Source organism: Xiphophorus maculatus, chromosome 4 (assembly GCF_002775205.1).
Source record: "Xiphophorus maculatus strain JP 163 A chromosome 4, X_maculatus-5.0-male, whole genome shotgun sequence".
Classification (NCBI taxonomy): domain Eukaryota; kingdom Metazoa; phylum Chordata; class Actinopteri; order Cyprinodontiformes; family Poeciliidae; genus Xiphophorus; species Xiphophorus maculatus.
Genome location: NC_036446.1, coordinates 33,243,888 through 33,265,430, shown reverse-complemented (window position 1 = coordinate 33,265,430; position 21,543 = coordinate 33,243,888). Strand labels below are relative to the sequence as shown.

Sequence of the window (21,543 nt, the reverse complement as noted above, 5' to 3'; positions counted from 1 at the left end):
TGAATTATGTGCATTTGTACGGTTAGTTACTAAATAATTATAAAAACCGCCAAATGACTAAAAACTCCTCCACTGAGGAAGCTGTCTGCAGAAAGGTGGCGCTGTCTCAGTGACTGCTTTGTAAAAGCAAAACAGAGGATGCAGGCAGAGAGCAATTCCATCTATGAATGGATTAATATTTAAAGTTATATAAATCTGACACTTTAAAGCTGCAGTATGTAACTTTTATAAAGAATATGTTTTTTACATATTTGTTAAAATGTTTTGACAGTTTGTTATGAGGAAGATAATCTGTGAAAACGTCGCTCTCCTCCACCTCCTCCCTGAACTACCATTGCCATCTGGAGAGATGCCACACTAAAATGTGATTGATAAACTGAAATTTAGTTTTTAACATGTTTTTTGTTCCAGTAAAAAAAAAAAAACCTTAACAAATCTTTGTGGTTTATCATTTTCAAAGTAACAACATTTCTAGTAAAAATTCCCAGTAGAATTAGCAAACAAGGACTTATTTCATGTTTGAGGCAGTGTGCAGAGGTAAATGAAGAAGTCAAAATAATAGCTTACATAAGAGTAGTTTAGGTATTTCCACTCCTTTTCTTATTTGACACAACAGCTAAAAGAAATCCATCAACGTTAAAAATAGTGAGTGTGACAAAACACACACACACACACGCACACACCCACACACCCACACACACACACAGAACAATTATTTTGGATTTCTACAGTAGTTGGAATTAGACACTCGCCCTGCTGGCTGCTGGGCCCCGGATGATCTCATGGTTTAGATATGCAGCTTAAAGTCGAAAAGACAAAAAAAAAAATCGTAAAAAAGCTCAAAGGTAGCTAACAGAGAGATAATAAAGTAGTGGATTATTTTGTATCATTAATTTGATTAATCTGTTGTACAGTTTCATTTTATCCTGGTTCATATCTTCACTCAACACTTTTTTTATCACTTAGGAGATTAACAGGAGGGGAGGTTTTGCTCTGGAATTAATATGTGCTAATATTAGCAGAGTTGTTGCTGTTAACACTGGGCTGCAGACTCTGTGTTTCAGACTCCTGCTGTCCGGTTGGACCTGCAACATCACCAGCTTCCTGTCAGTCACTTTGTGTTTGTCTGTCATGTCGGTCCAGTTTAACCGGGGGTCTTGGTCCGGTTCTCACCTGAGGCAGCCAGTGGTATTGTTGAAGATCTCTCTCTCAGACGGGTTCAGAGGGATGCTCTTGCAAAGTGGAACCAGAATTTTCTCAGTTAGAAGTGGCAGCGCTTCCACAGCCAGCCTGTCCTTCAGGTTGTCTCTGGAGGACAGGTTCCAAAGGACACCTAACACAGAAAAGACTGGAATGACTAGTGACACACACACACACACATTTCTTTTTTTAACACAGACTTATACTGTGGTGCATATTTGCTCACATAACAAGCTTCCTCCGATGTTGGGATGTTACATTCCTACCTGTAATGGTCTTCCACAGCTCCTCGTCGTGTTGGCTCAGGACGTTGACCAGAGCCATCAGACCTCCTGCCTCTATCAAGGCGGCCTTGTTGTCAGCATTCTCATATATGAGATTACGTGTAGCCGCTGTAGCGTAGCGCTGCACCTCTAAATGGTCACTGGAGAAAAGCTGCACCAGTGCCGGAACACCACCCAGAGCGCGGACCTCGGACACACAGAGAACCTCTTACACACGTTGCGCTTTTATCAAATCTATCAAAACTAAGCTTTGAGTTCGGAAATGACTGACATCCCCTCCTGTACACAAACCTATGAGAAAAAAATATTTTACCTTTTGTTCTAATTCTGATTAAGTCCACAGAGTAACAATAACACTCTCAGAGTAATCTAATGTTTATGCAGCAGTTTTGGGGAAAACTGGACTCTTGGGAATAACAAGAAAACAAAACATACAGTATGTGTGTGAGGGTGTGTCTTTTAAGGAAAAATGCAGAGACGTCTGACCATCTATCAGTTCATGTCCACTTATTATTAGAGCTACCTGCTAGTCTAATATTATTTGCATGAGGAAAAAATCTGTGTGTGCAGGGAACCAAAAGATGCTTTAGCCCAGGGAACCACACTCTGCTAACTGTGTATATATTCAGTGTGAACTAGTTGGAATATAAATCATCTGTAATGTTTTCTAAGAAACCTCCAGAAGAATTGGAACACTGAACAATTTTAAAACTAAACTCTCTAACGTACATTATTAGGCTTGACCAACACAAAGTAATAAAATGGAAGAACATTTCTACATGTCTGTCAAATGTTTTTACAAATAAAAATCAAGAATATATAGCCTGCATAGCCAGTTAGCCCCTGTTACATTAACAAACATAAATGGGCAACAAATATAACCACAAACCATCAAACTTAAAGTACCTGGTTCTTGGCATCGTTGCTATGGTAACATTGGTGTTGTATATAAGCAGCTCCCAAAACTTGCAGAGAAGTATTTGATTCGGAAAGATATCTGACAGCTGTGGGCATGTCAATGCTCTGCATCCTACACACACACACACACACACACACACACACACACACACACACACACACACACACACACACACACACACACACACACACAAAAGAGAAAAAAACTAATAATGCAGATTCATTTCATATGAAACTGTTTTAATAAGCCAGCAGCAGTTCAGACAGTTAGAGAGGATCTCTGCAGACCTAATGTAGTTAATCTGGTTAGAAATGTGGGACAGTAAATATTTCACTTGGCTGTGATGTTTTGCACTTTGTACTAAATGTCCTCTACAGTCAATGATTTTCTTCCACATCTATAGGCAAACAGGAGACCTGTCCTCTGTCCCTGTCTGTCCCTCACAGATTCAGTCTTTATTATTATCATCTAAACAACCTTCTTGGGAAAGTGTTGAAAAACTACATGACTGAATGTAAGATTGAACTTAAAGTTGATATAAAATCATGTCAACATTTATGATTTATTTTTATTTATTTGTATTTAAATGCTGTCATGACGACGTGCTTTGAGCAAGTGTTGGACATGTCAAATCATTAAGACTTTTTAGAGCTATTTTGTTTCCTTTTTCAGCCACTTCAGTCTGACAGAGTTATTGTGCAGGAACCAGGCCTGGTTCTGACTGATCAGATCTGATCAGTCAGATACGATCAGTATTCTGACTGATACGTGACAGACTTTTGTGCGGAAAATTTTTATAAACAGACACATTTGTCCGTGAATCAGAAGCAGACAGATAAAAAATGAACTAAGTGTTCTCACTCTGCCAGAGGATCGTTGCTGTGTATGGAGGCGGCATCCATGATATCTGCTCCCTTGCCGACGCTCCTCAGAGAGCGCAGCGAGGCGGCCCGGTGCAGCTGGGCGTACTGGGCCGTGGCGTGGTTGGTCCTGGAGGCATGATGCTGCCACTGCCCTGTCAGGCTGTCCCCTGCACTGGTGAAGCCCCGGCCGTTCCCCAGCCAGGCCTCCGGCCCCAACGCAGAGCTGTGCTGCTGGTAGTACTGCTGTCTGTTGGTGATTCTGTTGATGATGCGATGAGACGGACCTTTATAGGTGTACTGGTAAGGCAGCTCCTCATCCTGCCAGGGCCCTCTCTCCTGGGCCAGGACCCCGCTCAGGGACCGCCTCAAGCTTCCAGGTGGAGGAACGCTGAAGGGCACAGAGGAAGACTCTGGGTGGAGCGGACGGGCCATAGGTAGCGCTCTGTGGTCGTCCTGGCACAGGGACTTGGAGCGATGACTTCGACTTTGCATGTGAGCGGTGTGGAAGCTGGTCTGGATGGAGGCACTTTCCTTATGCCTGACCTGAGAGCTGCTGGACATCCCAGAGGCCTGAGACGACACTGCAGACACCTGAAAGGTGGTTGGTCAGAGAAAAGCAGATCTTAAGAGACTTTTCTCACAGGAACAGGAAATAAGATTTGTTATCAAAACTACACAGATACACTGTTCTATATTATGATGTCATCAGGTGACTGAGCCATCCAATCACTGAGCAGATAAATTTGTGAATGTGTCATAACTTTCTAAAACAGAAAAGAAATAAAACTGAAGTTATTATAATTGGACCTAAAGAGGAACAATCTAGACTCAATGCACAGCTTCAGTTATTACAGTTGGAAACTAGAGATCAGAAACCTGGATGTAGTGATGAACTCTGACCTGAACCTTCAAAGACACATGAATACAGTTACAAAATCAGCCTTCTATCACCTGAAGAACATTTCCAGGATTAATGGACTGATGTCTCAGCAAGATCTAGAGAAACTCATCCATGTGTTTACCGTTATTCACATTGATTCCTGAAAAAGTGTCTTCTCATGTCTGCCTAAAACATCAATCCTCCAGCTGCAGCTGATCCAGAACGCTGCTGCTGGAGTTCTGACTAAAACCAGTAAGATAGAGAACATCACCCAGTTCTACAGTCCTTCCACTGAGAGAATAGACATCACCAAACAGCTTAGAACAGGGGTGGGCAATCCTGGTCCTCGAGGGCCGGTGTCCTGCAACTCTTGACTGTCTCCCTGGTCCAACACACTTGAATCCAATAGTTGAATCGCCTCCTAAGTGCAGTCAAGTTCTCCAGAGTCCTGCTAATGACCTCATTATTTGACTCAGGTGTGTTGAAGTAGAGATACATCTAAAAGTTGCAGGAGACCGGCCCTCGAGGACCAGGATTGCCCACCCCTGGCTTAGAACCAAAATAAATTATAGATCTGCTGTTGTTGCATCAACCTTCCAGACCTCTCAGGACTTCTGGTTCTGGTTTTGCTCTGCATCCAGAACCAAACATGGAGAAGCAGCATTCAGTCTCTACACTCCACAAAACTGTAACAAACTTCCAGAAAACTGCAGAACTGCTGAATCACTGAGTTCCTTTAAATTGGTGATAAAAACCCAGCTGTTTATTTGTTTTTGAACCATAAAAGCGTTTTTCATGTAAAAGAAAATCCTTTGAGGGTTGAACGGCGCTGTATGTCTCATTTTATTTCATAATTAATTAATTAATGGAGCACTGATCAACATACTCCATGTGTATCGATGATTTAAACAATTAACAAGATGCAATGTCTGTTACTAGTTTCACAATTGTTGACTGCATGATGTGTTTATGTTGTGTGTTTTCATGATGTAAAGCACTTTGAACTGCTTCTGCTCCACAAATCAACTTGATTGATTGATATTTTTTGATGAAAACTCAGCAAGTTTTTATAGTAGTGAACTACACACCAGCATAGTTAGCTTTCATTACAGACTGGTTGCTGATCAGCAAGAAGTTGACTGTGGCATCTGTATTGTTAGACGGGTCAGTTAATGGCGTAGTCAGGCATCCTGTTTAGATTTAGTCTTTGTTCCCAGCTGTGCAGATTGCAGCTTCCATGCTTCTCCTGACCCTGTTGGAAACAGCAGGAAACTCCTACGCAATACCTGCTCATTGTTCTTTTTTTTTAAGTGTGTGGGAGGAAAAGCGTGTGCAGAAAATGAAAACAGTTAAGATACAACTCTGTGGGAATCTATGGCTTGAGGGAACGTACTATCTTCTGATGGTTTGCAGGGATTTGTGTTGGTCAGCCTCACTGCACTGGAATGACCGCATGTCTGCGTGTGATTCAGCTCCAGTCTGAACATCAGTCCTAATCCTAATCACTATGCTGACTGCTTCACATCACTCAGTCAGCTGTTAAACCTCAGAGCGTCTGTTAGAAAAACACCCAACAAGTTTGATTTGTCTGAGAGGGCTGAGAGAGAAAAGCCTCTTAAAAATGGCAACAAGTTAGTTTTGCAAAGTTGCATCTGAATAAACCACTAGATGACTGGATTCTTATTCTTAGTAATTGATTATTTGGACAAAGGAACATTCCGCAAATTTTTCATTTAGCCATTTAAACTTTTTAATACAGTAGAAAAACATTAAAAGATGCAAATAAATAATTTATTTCCAGTGAAGTTTCTTCTGCCTAATACTCAATACCAGCATTCCTTTAGTGAACACTTGATCATTTGTAGCCAAGGAAGCATCTGCAGCCGAACAATCAAGTTTTAGTTTTAGTGAACAAACAGACATGAAGAGCATCTTAAAAACTACTTCCAGTTATGCATGACTTTGTGCTGGAGTGTCACATTAAATCCCAGAAGAATTCATTCACGTTTGTATTCATAGTGTGACATAATCTCATACCTTAATTTCTTTCAAGGTATTTTAAAATAGTTGCATGTTAAATGCATAATTTAGAATTGTTATTAATAAATATTCCTGCAGACTTATTGTTTGTGGCATGTTGGTATGTGAAGCTTCGTACTCACAGCCATGGGACGAGTGGGTGTGGCGATCATGGATCTGGAACTGAAGCCATGAGCCTGGGGAAGACTTTTTACTTCAGGAAGAATGTAGTCTACAGAAAGGAAAGAGCAAAACACATGTTATTTATTTGAAATATGTCACATTAAAACATAGCATCATACATCGGTAGGAAAACTGAGGCATTGTCTACAACGATTCCATCAGCCAATCCTGTCAGAAAGCAAGATGCTACTGAACTGCATTTACATGAGTCCATCTGCTCACATCCACAAAACGATGCTGATTATTTACTTCTTTTTTTCTACATTTCTGAATTAAATGACTGATGATCTTGCACTTTTTTCAATGTACTTTGAAAAGGGAAATAATCTGCTGTAACGGAAAATAATGTAATTAAATTGTATAATTTGAGTCATGTAATTACGATTACTCTGCCATTGTATTTTAATATACTTCAGAGGCACTCAATGCAAAGGTAAAACTTTAATTTGGGGTGCTTTAAGGAGCGACCCCAAATAATTATTATTCGAATTCATTTAAGGTTGAAGCAATTCATCGGATTCATTGTAACAAATCGATTATTGAAATAATTTAATAATTGATTAATTGGAGCACAGACTTTAGCAAAGTCCTTTTGCTGAAAGAACAACACACTCAGAACAGTATCTAAGCCAAAAGTGAACAAAAATGTATATACATTTTGCAGTTCAGATAAAAAAACACCTTTGTCTGTAGATAAGTTCTACCCAGAACTCTTCAAGAGGCAGTTTTAGCTTCAGCTGGTTCAAATTCTCTGGAAAAAAAAAATCTCCTACTCAGCACCTCTTGCTGCATTTTTAATCAGTTAATGAAAACTGATGTTCAGTCCAGCAGAAAAACTTGAGTTTTTCATATTGGTGTTAGAAGGATTGTTCAGCTGCAGATGCTTCCTTTTTTACAAATGATCAAGAGTTCAATAAAGGAATGCTGTTAGAGACTTTTAAACACTAAAATGTTTATTTTATTATTTCAAAAATAATTGGAATATTTGTTTCAAAAGAGTGTACGTACCGCTGCAACAACATGAAATAATTCTTAAACGTAGCACTCCTGTAGGATTTGTAGCAGTGGCGTACATGTGCCGCATATGAGATGTGAGACATCAGGAAAAGAAGTAATAATTTATCATTCTTATCACAGAACAATTAATTAAGTTTCATTCAGTGTTAACTGCAACTATCTGGAGCTCTGTCACAGCTTTTAAGGAGGAACACCTAGAAAGTTAGCCACTGTCCAAATCCTCCATCAGGCTTTTCTAAAGCTGAAAGGAAATATAAGCACAAGACGCATGGCACAGCAATATTTTATTTACACTGACTAGACATGTAGATAGGCTGTAGAAGTAAAATCTGAATGCAAATGACAGATATTGTTCCTCAAATGCTCATGGTAGCCAGCAGATGTGCCCCGGGCCAAAACTGCCACTGTTACTGTTACTTATGTTTTTGACAAGCATAGGAATTCGGTGTGGTGAGGGAATGCATATTTAATAAAATGAAAAAGAAAACATACAAAAACTGAGGATGCTACAGGAAAATGGCAAAGACACAAAACACAACAGCAAACATGAGGGAGACTGCAAGAGGAGGATCAGAAAGAACCAGAGAGGAATCATTCAACTAGACCAGGAGTGTCAAACTCCAGTCCTCAAGGGCCACTGCCCTGCAACTTTTATATGCGTCTCTGCTGCACCACACCTGAATAGAATAATTAGGTCATTAGCAAGGCTGGGAGAACTGATCTACACAAGGAGGAGGTAATAAACCATTTCATTCCAGTGTTTTGTACCTGAATAACCCAGCCAGACACCAGCTGAGCAATTCACTCAAGAATAATGACCATAGAGCTCTACTGGGTACAGGAGGGAGAACAAGAGCATGACTTCACAACAAGACACTCAGCAGCACGCCTGAACTTCACTACCCAAGGATAACAGGAATGTCCATGGAAGAATAATCTGAATAAGTCATCTTTACACACAAAACATTTTTGAATTGGCGAAGCATCCAGTATAAGCTCTTAAGATTCAACATGTTGGTGTTACCGACTGTGCCACACAGACAGCATGTTCAGCGTGACCCGGTGTGTGTATGGGTGTGTGTGGAAGATGACATCATGTAAACAGAAGTGCATGGAGCAATTCCAGCTCTCATTTTAATGTCACCCTGGACACAGAAAGCATAATGCTTTTCCATACAGCTCACTGCAACCACATGAAGGACCACACAAAGGAGAGAGTTAACTGTGGAAAGACCACAAGGCACACATACAAATACACACACACCCACACGCCCACCCCCACACACAGAAAATACAAATACTGCAAGCTGGAAGGAAGGAGGGAGGAAATACTGCTGGGTGAGGCCCTGGGCTGCATGCCTGAACATCAGCATCACCACATCACAATTAACTGATACCACCAACACAGAAATACAGTATGAGCAGAAATACGAATAACAACACAAACAAGTTAATGACACAAATCACACACATGTTCTGAGGGACTCAACAAGAGAGTGCAGTCAAATCATTTTACATAAAGAGAAAGAAAACTAGAGATCTATTTTTAAGAAAAGTTCAACAAAATACAATCTAACTTTCTTCTAGCTTGTCATCCTGTTTGTGATGTTTAAATAATGAAGTGTGGCTTTTGGATGTCAGTCATTATTAAGCATTTAAGGACAGCATTCACCTCTTTTCCATCTATCAGGATTTTTTCTGCAACAATGTGACAAAGGGACCCAAAACTGCAGCATGTGCAGTTGCAGCATTTCCAGCTGCTGCAGTTCGATTTCACACCGGATTCTGTCAAACCAAATCAACACGTTGAGCAACCTGTTCCCCTCCTCGCCTGTGGTGGCGCTGCACCGAGAACCACAGAAGGAAACGGCACAAAAACCTCTGAAGAAAACACTCAGGGCAATTTCCTTCTTTATAGTGATGGGATTTTCGGCTCCTTTTCGAGATGCGGCTCTAATGGCTCTTCTTACTGTGGAGAGCCGGCTCTTTCGGCTCCCAAACGGCTCCCCATATATATTTTTGACATTATTAATTAATTTATAGCTTAAACCTAATTTTATAATATTTTGTTTCATTATTGACATTGTTAAGCACTTATGATGAGTAAAAATGCCGCATAACAACGCTATAGCAATACCGAAGCGTGTGATGTCCGCACTTTGCACAGTCTGCACTCTGCCCTGGAGCTTGATGTAGCATTAAAATGAGTCCAAATCTTGCTCCGTTTTCTGTCACTCATTTATTTTCACCTATTCAGTTCTCACACTGACTCCCCTTCTTTCTGTGCTTCTTGACCGCTGAGTGAGTGTCTGTACATAAACACCTGCCGATGAACGCTATACAGCTTGGCCAATTGCCTGCCGTTTCCCCAAAAAAAGTGGAGATAAACTTTTTTTTCAGTGTGTTCCCGCCACATTATTAATTGAAACTATGTGTGATTGGTCAGATGTGTGGAGCACACGCTTGACATGAGGGCAGTGGACCGACCGAGGGAAAAAAACTCTCCGCTCTGGCACTGGCAGAAGAGCAAAACGCGCAAGGAGAGGGAGAAGGAGGGGAGAGACAGCGAGGCACCGCAGGACAAAAAAAAAAACGATGTGGGGAAAAACTATCAGCTCTGGCACTTGCAGAGCACAAGCACAACAACAGGGAGGCGGAGAGACAGCGATATACTGTAGAAAAAAACCCGGCTCCCAAATAGGATCCTAAAACGGCTCCCATTGTGGAGCCGGTTCCAATCGTTCACTTCAAAGAGCCGGCTCTTAGAGCCGGATCGTTCACGACTGACACATCACTACTTCTTTACTAAAAGTAAACATGTGGCGTCAGAGATTAGTGGTTGTAGGTGTTTGAGGTCAGAGGAGGATGGTGACCACACCATGAGTTTCTCCCCTTTTATGCCCATAGCAGCCAATGACACAGTGGTATTCCTTGCAGCATTCATTGTCATGCATGAAGATGATTTTGCTACAGAAGGTGCGGCTCTTCTTGTTGAACCATGAAAGAAAGTGATCAGTCAGAAAGTCCATATACTTTGCTGAGGTCATTTTCACACCTTCAGGGACTCTGAAGGGGTCAACCAGCTCTCTCTCTCTCTCTCTCTCTCTCTCTCTCTCTCTCTCTCTCTTTCTCTCCCCATGATTTCGGCCCAGAAAATGACTCCACCACCTCCTTGCTGACGTCACAGTCGTGTTGGGACGTGGTGGTCATCCACCACTAATCCACTACTGCGTCCATCTGGACCATCCAGGGTTGCACAGCAGTCATCAGTGAACAAGTCTGTTTGAAAATGAATCTTCATGTACGGCTGGGCCCACTGCGACCGTTTCTGCTTGTGAGCTCTGGTTAGGGGCCCAATAGTAGGTTCATGCACCGCAAGCCTCTTGAGGATCCTCCACCTTGAGGTTCCAGCAGCTTCAAATAACTGTTTGCTGCTTTGTAAGGGCATTTTAACAGCTGCTCTCTTAATCTTAATCTCTCTTAACCATAAGGAAAGCTGGCTCTGTACTGGGACTAAGGCTGGAGTCCCTGGAAACTGTGGTGGAGAGGAGGACACTGAAGAAGGTTCTGTCTATTATGGACAATAATCAGCACCCTCTCCACCACATAGTGGACAGACAGCAGAGCACCTTCTCACATAGGCTGCTCCAGCTCCGCTGTCGTAGGGACAGATACAGGAAATCCTTCCTGCCACATGCCACCTCACTGTACAATAAAAGCTAAATCATTGTTCTGCACTAATCAGTCCAATTTTGCACAACTGCACTGTGGCACACTTGCTGTACATATATTTACATATACATACTGTATCTGCATTTTTTGAATCTTTGCAAGGACTGCTCTAAGCTGCTTTTTATATTGACAGCATGTTATATTTTAGTTTTATTTTTATTCTGTCTACATTGCTACTCAGTGGTGGTTGTTGTGTGTCTTGTCTCTATGCTGTAACTGCGAAATAATTTCCCTGCTGGGATTAATAAAGTAATTCTATTCTATTCTGTTCTATCTGATGAATTTGTCTAACAGAAACCTTCCTCATTTTGTCTTTATCTGTACAAACTCATCTTTGTTCTGAATCAGCCATAAATCTCTTCACAGTACGATAACGCTTCGCTTCAGTTTTCGTTAAATATTTAATGTTTTCATATCTTGTCATACGGCACTACACTATCTGATGATTTTCATCAGCAGATAAATCCTTTCTCTTTCCCATATTGCTTGAAACCTGTGGCCTGTTTAATAATGTGGAACATCCTTCTTAAGTAGATTTCCTTTAATTGAGCTCACCAGACAGACTAATCAACCCAGCTCTCAGAAATTAATTACCATCTATAAATTTAATAGCACAACAAAAAATTTAATCTTTATGACACTTAAATCTAATTTGCATAATAATTTGGAACACGATGTAGACTTGCGTATTTGTTTTGGTTGTATTACGCAGAATTCACTGTGTTTTAGTTCGCTTCCTACTTTGGTGCGTTCTCCAGTCCACTTGGCGTTCACATTCATTCAAACCACACCACAGTTCACTTCAACCGAACCCAGATCAGAGTTCACTTCTGTGCTCCCCAAACAAACCGGACATCCTGGACAGAAGAACTGGAATTCCAGCCTGTTTAGTATGAATTCACACCGAATGCACACTAAATTAGTACAACCCATTAAATATCTCACTTATACCAATGTCTAATGTTTTGTACTAATTATATCTAGGAAGTAGAGGGAATTATTTACAGGCAAATACATATGATTCAACATGTTTGATTTATTAAGCCAATGACAGCAAACATAAATGTATTTTCTACTTGAGGAAAAAGTTACCCTGGCCTATTAGCTAGTGCTATCACCTTTGGTTGTAATGACTTCAGAGATTCCAGCCTATGTTGGTCTGAGGAAAGTTTGTCATATTTCTCCATTTCGCCTGAGCGATGTCTGAGGGAACTGACTCCATTCTAGGTCTTTAATTTACTCATTGTCAGCCCCAGTCCTGGTATGTTCAGGGTCCAGTTTTGTACAGATGATCCCTCTGATACCGGGTAGAATCCATGGTGGATTTTATGATGGTGAGTTCACACGTCCACAGCTAGTATGAAGATCTTTTCCTGGAATGCTGTGTTTGGTTTATGCCAAACATCTGCTCCAGCCTAGAAATCATTCCACTTTTCACTCATCTGTCCGAATAACGTTATCTCAAAGTCCAGCTTTTCTCTCTGGCAAACGTTGGTCTGCTTTCACATGTAAACTTGTGCTTGTCTCTGTGATTGTACAGGTATGAACTTCCACATCAGCAGAGGCAGGTACCAGCTGTAGGTTCTGATACGAACCTCAGAGGTTTAAAAAATTTAATTTAGCATCTTGTGTTCTGCACTAGAGCTGAAGCAGCTTGAACGTCCAGACCTGGGCAGGTTGGTTGCTGTTTTGAAATATTTTCACTTGTAGGAAACTTACAGTAGAATGGCTGATTTCAACTTTTGTTGAGTGCTTACCCAACTCGTTACTTTCTGAAGGCCTCAGGCGGCACTTTCAGTTAAACTCACTCTTACTTTAACAGATAGGAGCTCACCAAACTAAAGCTCTGAGAGTTAAGCAGGGCAGACCTTTAAATGACTCAGTAATGATCATCTGATCATTTGTTTCAAATTTTATTTGCCTGTGTTTAATTTTAACTATTTGAGTGTGTGGTTTCTTATTTAAATTTTATTTTTATTTAAAAATCTCTTTTAAAGCAATTTAGATGTCAAGACCACCTCTTATATATATCTATACCTATACAGATGTCTATATAGAGTATCATTTAACTTGTATAGCTTGTGTGTGAAGAAGTAATGTTGTTTTATTCAGTCTAACCCAACCAGCAGGTCATCATGGTGTCAAGAGCAGAACTTTGAAAACCAGTGGCACTCATGATTTTCCTAACATCGCAGTTTCTAAACTGTGTTGGTTTATATTATAATAGATGTTTCATACTGGTGTAGTTCTGTGCAAATAGAAGAAGAAGAATTACTTTATTCATCCCAGCAGGGAAATTATTTCGCAGTTACAGCAAGACTTTTTAATACACAGATTAACACACACACGACGGGAGCTGCGTCTGCAGGCAGCCAGCTGAGCCGGCACCATTTTTGAAGGAGGACATGCGGTAAAGGTCGTCGGGACCGGGAGTCGAATCCGCGACGTCTGCAGGTCTAAGGCCTCCAAATGTGGGGCGTGCTGTGGTGGCGCAGGGGGTTAGCACACTATTTGGAGGCCCAAATAGTTTGGGTTTCTCATACCTAAGAATTAAAGGAACTTGGAGTTTTACATCTAAATCTTTTTAACCACCAATAAAGTAAAACCATCTTCTTTTGCATGAGAAGAAAACTCAAATAACTGCTATAACATTTTACATTCTCCCTGTCTTCCTGTCATGTTTTCTAATGAAGGCATGAATGAAGACTACTGGTGGAACAAGACGAAGGTCTAAAATAGATCCTGACAGCATGTTGTCAAGAGGAGATTAGAAAGGAATGTTCAGCAAACAAAGGTGGTCACTAGAGTTCAGTCAGGGCGGCGTTCTCACTGCAGAATGAGCTTCATCTTTGTCTATTCCTCTGCTTTCCTTTTTTTTCCTATAGTACACATGTAGAAAAATGCTTTACTGATGTTGTCTGCTGAGGTGTTACTGGAGGATTATTTATCTTTAAAAAACAAGTAAAAATGACTTTAGGTCAGCAGTGAATTATGATGAATTCACAGTGAAGGAGCTGCCTGACCTCAGTGACCTGTGGTTTCACAGATTAATGTCAAGATTCTTTATTTGCTCTCCAGCGTTTACGTCCTCCTGGAAAACTGACCATTGCTGCAACATTTCCGAGTCCTGTTCAGTTGTAGGTCTCTATAGACGATACGGTACGGTTAGGGTGGAGCTACTCAGGGTGGAGCTACTGTGTCACACAACACAGTCCACTGATTGGGAGACAGGAAAGCATCACTGCTAGCAACAAGCATGAGCATCATATTTGTCTCACACTTCTGTGATCCCACATTAGGCAGTGGGGTTGGTCCAGTGAGAGTCCAGCTGGTGGTGGAAATGCTCTACTGAATTTACCAAACCATAAAATATTCTGATTACTGATGGAAGCATGCAAGCATGCAAACCTAAAATATGTTGTTTTCTTTCACATTTTTGTTAAAACTGTCACCATGTTGTGACAGTATAGCACGAGATAGAAAATATGTGAAAAATATATTTTTGATTGATTGAAAAAAATCAATTTGTGAACAAATCTTGTCCCAGTGCTTCCAGTGCTGACTACAGAAACACATCTCTTAGTCAGAAACAACCATCAGAGCCAGGAGGAGGGTTTTATTGCTGTCAATCCTCCTTGTGTACATGCTGCTCATCCCTCCACCCGCTGATCTCTGCTCTGCTTTGGCTTCTTCCTGATAGCTGAATGCTGTCACCATGACCACTGTTTTTGGCGGACAAACAGTTTTCATGGAACAGTTAAGTTGTGTCTCCGCCCTCAGCACATTGAACAGCGCGTACACAAGAGTCACTGACAGCACTAAGACCCGCCTCCTGGCTCTGATTGGTTGCTTTTGCATTTCTTCAGATGGCATTAATAGTTCAGGGAGGGGCTGCTGGAAGTTATCTGCCTCATATTATTATACTGTCACAAAATGGGGATAGATTTAACATATATGTAAAAGAAATGTAAATTAAAAAAAGTTTAAAACACAAAACTTCCACCAAAATCCACAGTAAATATATGGATTTTTATTGATCTTTCTGCCTCCCTTTAAAGGTCTCAGCAGCCTTTTGGTCTGTAAACATCACCGTTAGGACAGCATTGTTCTGGGCAGGAAAGAACTGTTTATTCCCATGGCAACCTGGACAGGATGCACTATTACTGGTAAAGACTGCAGCAATATTATCAATCCAAAATAATCGTACTTGCTTTTTTAAGTGCAGTAGAAGCCTGAGCAGTGAGTTCAGCTGCTCTGGGGTTCGAGATCTAGAACATCACACCGTCAATCTACTAGATCTCTGGAGACATCCAAGGAGAAGGAAGCTGCTTCATCAGCCAAATCGTTTTAGCCTACAGGAACATGGATGCTTCACACACAACGAAAGGCCAAAATTTTAATCCTGGCTTATTTCTTTATTTATCAGTCACAGAAATTTGAATCTGAGCATCCTGCAGCCTGTATTTTGTCACCTGAAGTGGTTAGAATATTCCAATGCCTTATGGGATATTCCTTCAGCAGCCTTGCTCAAAACAACTTATTGCCAAATTGTTGCAAGGCAAACAGATGAAGGATCAAAATATGATCAAATACAGTCAGAATGAAGCACACCCCCTTAATATTTTATGGTCTGACATACTTAATGACATTTTTCATCAACTGCACTTTGTTTTCCATTTTGACTTCATTTTTGTTTCATGCAAAATAACAAGATACTCGATAGCAGGGCTGCACAGTGGTGCAGTTGGCAGCACTGGCCCCTTGTGCATCTGAGGTTAGTTAGAACAATTTCAGAACGCGGTACACCAGACCATGCGTCCGATAGAATCAGGGTGTATTTTTTGTTTACAGTTAAAATAAAATTTTTGTACTGACAAATATGACCCAGTTTTTTTGTTGTTGTTTGTACACTTGTTCAGGACTTGATGTGTCCTTTTCGTTCCCAACCTCCCAGTCTGGACTGGGAAAGCAGCCATCAGCAAAGCCAGCATGCAGCCTGGTACAGCTGCATCTGGGGATCAGGGCGCTGAGGCTGAAATAGGATTATGTCTCCAACTACATTATTTATTACACTGTAGCTGTGGGTTACTGCCGTCCAAGCTCTTTACTCTGTTGGCTTTAATGCCATGGCAACCATTTAGCCCAAAGTTATTCATACCCCTGGCAGATTTAGATCTAAATATATTTTTATTCAAACAAGAACTAATTCTGATAGGAAATGACCCGGGTGTCTCCAAAAAATGATTTCAAGACAAAGTTTTAGGATGCCACTTTTGGACCAAAAAAAAATTCCCGTTTTTTAGCAGAAAATGGAAGCTATGAAGTTATTTATAGCCTTTAATATTTAATTAAAGCTAACAAAAAGTAAAACAGTATAATTGAACAAATAAAAATAGAACCAATAATCAATAAAAATGATGTGATGATGTCACAGATCAGGTTTATTCTGTGGAATTTGAGAAATTAGCTTTTAAGATAAGTTTTCAGATGTTCTGAATAACTCAGAACCAAAACATGTAAGAATAAACCTGAAATAACTCTTAGAATGGCACATAGTAATATCACTGTCCTACGGGCTGTGACATTACTGTATCACTACCTTCTTATGCATACATATACATATGAATAGGTATGTTTAAAGACCGATGTTTGAATTGCAGAATTTGGAAATGAGGCCAGATTAGTTTAAAATATTCCAGATTAGTTTAAGATTAAACTAAGAACAACAATCAGTCTGTGTTCATCAAACAGTTCACAAGCCAAAGCCTAATTTAGAATGAAAATATTTTCGATAAAAATAAAAAATAAAAATTCTGAATTATAAATGAATTCACTGATTCTTATTATATATTTTTATATTTACTTTTCTTTTCTGTTTTTTTTTTTATTTAATCTGATGAGGAGCTGTAAGAACATGATAATCAGAATATTATGCTGTTCTGATTTTAACTGAATTATTTGTACAAGACAAGGATTAAATGTACAGGACATTCTTATCTGTAAATAGATTGTCTAGAAAAGACAATTACTTATAATTTACATTTTCCACTAGCTGATTAGTTCCTAACTTTGCCTTGAGAAGAGGCTTGTTCTTTTGAATTCACCATGTCATTCCAACCCACCTCTTTAACAGTTCAATTCTCAATGAAACTTTGCCCCATTTTTTATTGACTAATTGATTTATTTAATTTATTCACTGTCAGTTTTAATAAAACATAATCTTTTGTCTTAGTTAATGTCAAACAGCACAGACAGGTAACATGGGGGCAGGAAGTAACGGGGACAGCACAACATTCGGCTGGGATTCGTTCTTCTCTCCCCTGGCACTGCATTTCATTTTGATATGCGAGTTCATGTCGTATAAATGTCACTGTTGGTGATCAGAGGAAGGAATTTTAGTTAAAAAAAAACATCCACACAGTTCCGTCAACATCTGCTTTATCAGACCCAGGAAAGTGTGGAGACATTTTGTCCTTCCTGATTTCTAGTTTTCTTCAGAAAAGACCCTGGTGAGGTTCAACGGTAAATGGCCTGTAGTTGTGAAGCGCTTTATCAAGTCCGGATGACCCTAAACGCTCTATGCTATATCCAGTCACTCCCACACACACTCACACACTGATGTGCCACAGCCATAGCTGCACTGGGCAGACTGACAGAGGACAGAGAGGCTGTCAGGCACCAACAGGCAAAGTGTCTCTACCAAGGACACAACAACTTTAACATTTATGGAAAAAGGTAGATCTTTGGAAATGTATGCACTCATTATTAGACTTTCCACAACAAGGGACAAACACAGAAAATAAAACCCCTGGTGTTCCAAAGGTCAACAAATATATAACGTCATCTGATGTGATTTTTATAAGTTTGGTCTCATTTACACAAAAGTCACATAGAAAACAGAACTGGAATTTCAAAGCTCAGAACATATTTGGTATTTTCTAAACGTCAGTAAACACTCAACTCTGAACTGAACAGAGGAATCTGCAGGATTCCACATCATCAGTTTCATGTAAATGGCTGATCTTGGCTGAATCAAATCTCCAACCAACACTGTGTAGTCTCTTTGTTGAGATGTTACTGGGACTCTACAAAGACTGTATTGTTACTTGGAACACAGATTGTCCAATAAAAGCCAAGTTTTCAAGTCCAAGTCCATGTAACCCAGGTGACAAGTTCAGCTTTAGGTTTTCTTCTTTGTGTTTAGTGCTCCTTGAGAAACTCTGAGCAGAAACTTTCTCAAGTGAAAACTCAACAACTCCTGAATCCTGTCCTCCTTGGCTGTTTTGTAGAACTGAAGAAATGCTCTAATTCTGTCTTACGTTCACCTGAAACTGTTCCCAAAATAAGAAAACCAGAAGATTTTTATTTTTCCTGCAAGATACAAATAAATGACATGCCGTTTTGCTTTCTCTTTTCTCCTGGGTCTCCATCTTAACATTTTGTGCTGCTGTGCTTAAGAACATTTCAGTGGTTTAAGTGGTGTGGATCAGCAGTCACTGCAGAATACACAATGTGGCAGGAAAAAAAACCGAGCAGAGCGACAAAGCAAAGGGCGGGAGCCTGTAAAGGTTTCAGTCAAGACTTTTCCCTGCAACATTTGGATAGAATCTGTTTTCAATTTAGACCAAATAAAATTCCCTAGCTACCGCTGGCCTGCGTGTGCTGAATGCAGATTAGCAACATTTTGCAATGCAGTGTCAGGAGATAAGATGTAGCCCACCACAACGGGCCGGCGGCCAACACACCACAGCACTGGATCAGTCCCCCAGAAAACAGAGAATAACTCTGATCCAAATCCGATAGTTACATATATTAATATTATATGTGTGTGTCCCTATTCTATTCCTTTTAGTAGTAACTGTGTTACTTAACTTTCTGTATTATAGCTGGATTCTGAATAGGACTGGGCGGTGTTGACTTGGAAGATATTGTGATAACAATAAAAGTGATGATGGAAAAAGTATTTATTATGTTTTTTTCATGTAACTGTCTGACTGTGACTGTATGGCACAGCATTCAAATCCTGCTCTGGACAAACATTCCCATCTGAAACAAGCTTCGCCTCTGACTTACTAATTTATATCATATTTTCAAATGTACTGATACTTATTGTTCTTGTGGAACAGTGGAGAATATATATATATATAAAAGTAACTTTTCAGATAATGCCAGCTGTATATTTTTAACATTAACTGAAATTTATGGAAACAATAATTAATCAAAACTCTTATTATAGATTATACTGAACCAATAAAAAAACAAAGTTTGGTTTTGTATTTTCCATACTTTTCCAGATTTTTCTTATATTTTGCTGAGTTTTATTTCATTTTTATTGTTTGAATAAGTGATTCCTCCATTCCTTTCTAGAAGGACTTCAGAGCGTCTGATGTCCTTCTAGACACCAGACGCTTCTGACAGTTCTACACAAGTAACGGACCGGTTCCCCTCACTGGGACGGGAACTTCTCCAGCAGCCTGCTCTCACCTGTTGCTGGCCCAAACTGTGAGTTGCTCAGCCTGGGCAGCGAGGAGGACTTCCCCTCGGCCAGTCGCATGCGGACCTGCTCCTGGACCCTCCGGACTTTGGCCAGCGGGTCCGCGGACTGCCCGTCCGAGGGCAGCACGTAGGCGGTACACGAGGAGTTCGGTTGCAGCGCGGTCAGAAAACAGCCGTCCGCCATCACAGCGGTCATACCCACTCACAACGTGGACTAAACAACCTCACCCGGGCAGAGTGTTGAGAAAAGCAGCGGGAGTAAATATTCCAACGGTCCCGAGTCCCGTCAGCGTCAGAGGGAGAGTCCGAAATGGAGAGCAGAGCAGCCAGCAGCCCCAACATCTGGAGGCGGGAGCTGCGGGGGAGGAGGTCCGGGACAAATCCACCTGCTGTCAGAGACAACCCGACACAGATGGCTTGTGTTATTGTTTAACAGTAAAATGCAATATTCTCGACAAATAAAACGTTTGAAAGTTGAGTAGAAGGAAAAAGTGTGGCAGAAAAAGGCGCACAAGCTACAGGATTGTGAAGGAAAAGGCCATTGAAGCATTTCAGCACCCTGCGGCCGTCTGCACCATCCAGCGTGAGCTACAGCTGTCAGGCAAAAGGAGCCACGACCGAGGACTGAGGGCACACACAGTGCTTTAGGTTTTCAATAAGGAAGAATATTATTGAAATGTCCATTTATTTCAAGAACCATTTTCACTAAAGGAATCACATTATGTAGGTAATTATACACAGATAGACCTGAAAGCCTTTGTTTCTGTTAATTACTATGATTTTCCACTTAGAGTTAATGAAAATATGACATTTAAAATTAAAATAATACATCGGGGCAATAGAAAGAAATAAAATAAAACCAAAATTTAGCCTTAATGGAAAGTTTGTTAAATGCCTGCTTTGTCAGGTCCTGGGTTGTTTTTAGTTGTTTGAGGGTTTGATTTATTGATTCTAGTTCCACATTATTTCTGTGTTCCTTAGTTTCTGTACTTTGACTAGATCAGCTTTGTCTCAGTTTTACCTTAGCTCAGTCCTTTAGTGACTTTAGTATTATTATTTTCCTTAGTTATTCTCTGTCTCTCCCTCCTCACACCTGCAACTTGTTTCTAATTATCATCTGTTCCTTGTTCCATAATCAAGCTCCCCAGTATACATATTACTCATTCTCAGTCACTCTTTGCTGGTTTTCTGTTTCTGGCTTCTTTTTTTGTTTTTTGTTCTACTCTGGCTCCCTGCATTCCCTATGATTTTCTTTTTTGCTCTTTAGTTTTATTAAACCTCCAAATCCACTTGACACCTCGGCCCAGTGTTCTTGGGTCCACCTTCAACATCCAACACAACATAAAGGTTGTTCATTTTTTCAGGTTACTTTTAGTCTGATAGAAATGACCCTGATCTGAAGTCAGGTGATGGGAACACTCACCTCGTCTCAAGAAGGCTGACCAGCAGCTTGTATCTCATTCCTTTTTATCACGACCCATGTCTCATGACCAGAAGTGAGGCTTGAAGCATCTGAATGTCTGATGTCACTGATAAACAAGCAAGAAATCAAATTGTACATAAATAATGAGGTTTGCACAGATTGCAGCTGTCTGGCCGATCACCTTTAAGAACCCTGACCTGCCAACTCCAAGGTTAGCCAATACTGGCTTTTTTTGTCTGAAATGTTGCTAAATACAGCAAGAAAGTCGCTTAGTCGGCAACGGTGGGTTGACAAGGTACGTGCAGACATGACCTGGTGGTGTCGGCCTCTCAGACAAAACTCTCTCACAGCAGAGCAGAAGAGGGCTGGGATTTTAGACCATTGAAGATAGATAAGATCAGTGGATAAGATCAGTGGATAAGATCAGTGGATAAGATCAGTGGATAAGATCAGTGGATAAGATCAGTGGATAAGATCGGCTTCACATGTAAGTATCAGCCGATCACTAATCTCCCAAAAACTGGACC

The 21,543-nt window shown here is 40.5% G+C and overlaps 1 protein-coding gene across 1 annotated transcript in view; it reads right to left on the bottom strand.

The window, feature by feature from the left end:
* LOC102235145 (plakophilin-3-like) overlaps positions 1 to 20,201 on the bottom strand; it is a 29,900-nt gene extending 9,699 nt beyond the window's left edge. Inside the window, exons 1-6 of the mRNA XM_023332278.1 lie at positions 19,582 to 20,201; positions 6,309 to 6,397; positions 3,265 to 3,857; positions 2,391 to 2,514; positions 1,467 to 1,671; positions 1,174 to 1,333 (exon numbers count right to left, since the gene is read on the bottom strand). Coding sequence (XP_023188046.1) covers positions 1,174 to 1,333; positions 1,467 to 1,671; positions 2,391 to 2,514; positions 3,265 to 3,857; positions 6,309 to 6,397; positions 19,582 to 19,789 — 1,379 coding nt within the window. The 5' untranslated portion in view covers positions 19,790 to 20,201. The remainder of the gene's footprint in view (positions 1 to 1,173; positions 1,334 to 1,466; positions 1,672 to 2,390; positions 2,515 to 3,264; positions 3,858 to 6,308; positions 6,398 to 19,581) is intronic.
* Positions 20,202 to 21,543: the final 1,342 nt, after the last annotated feature.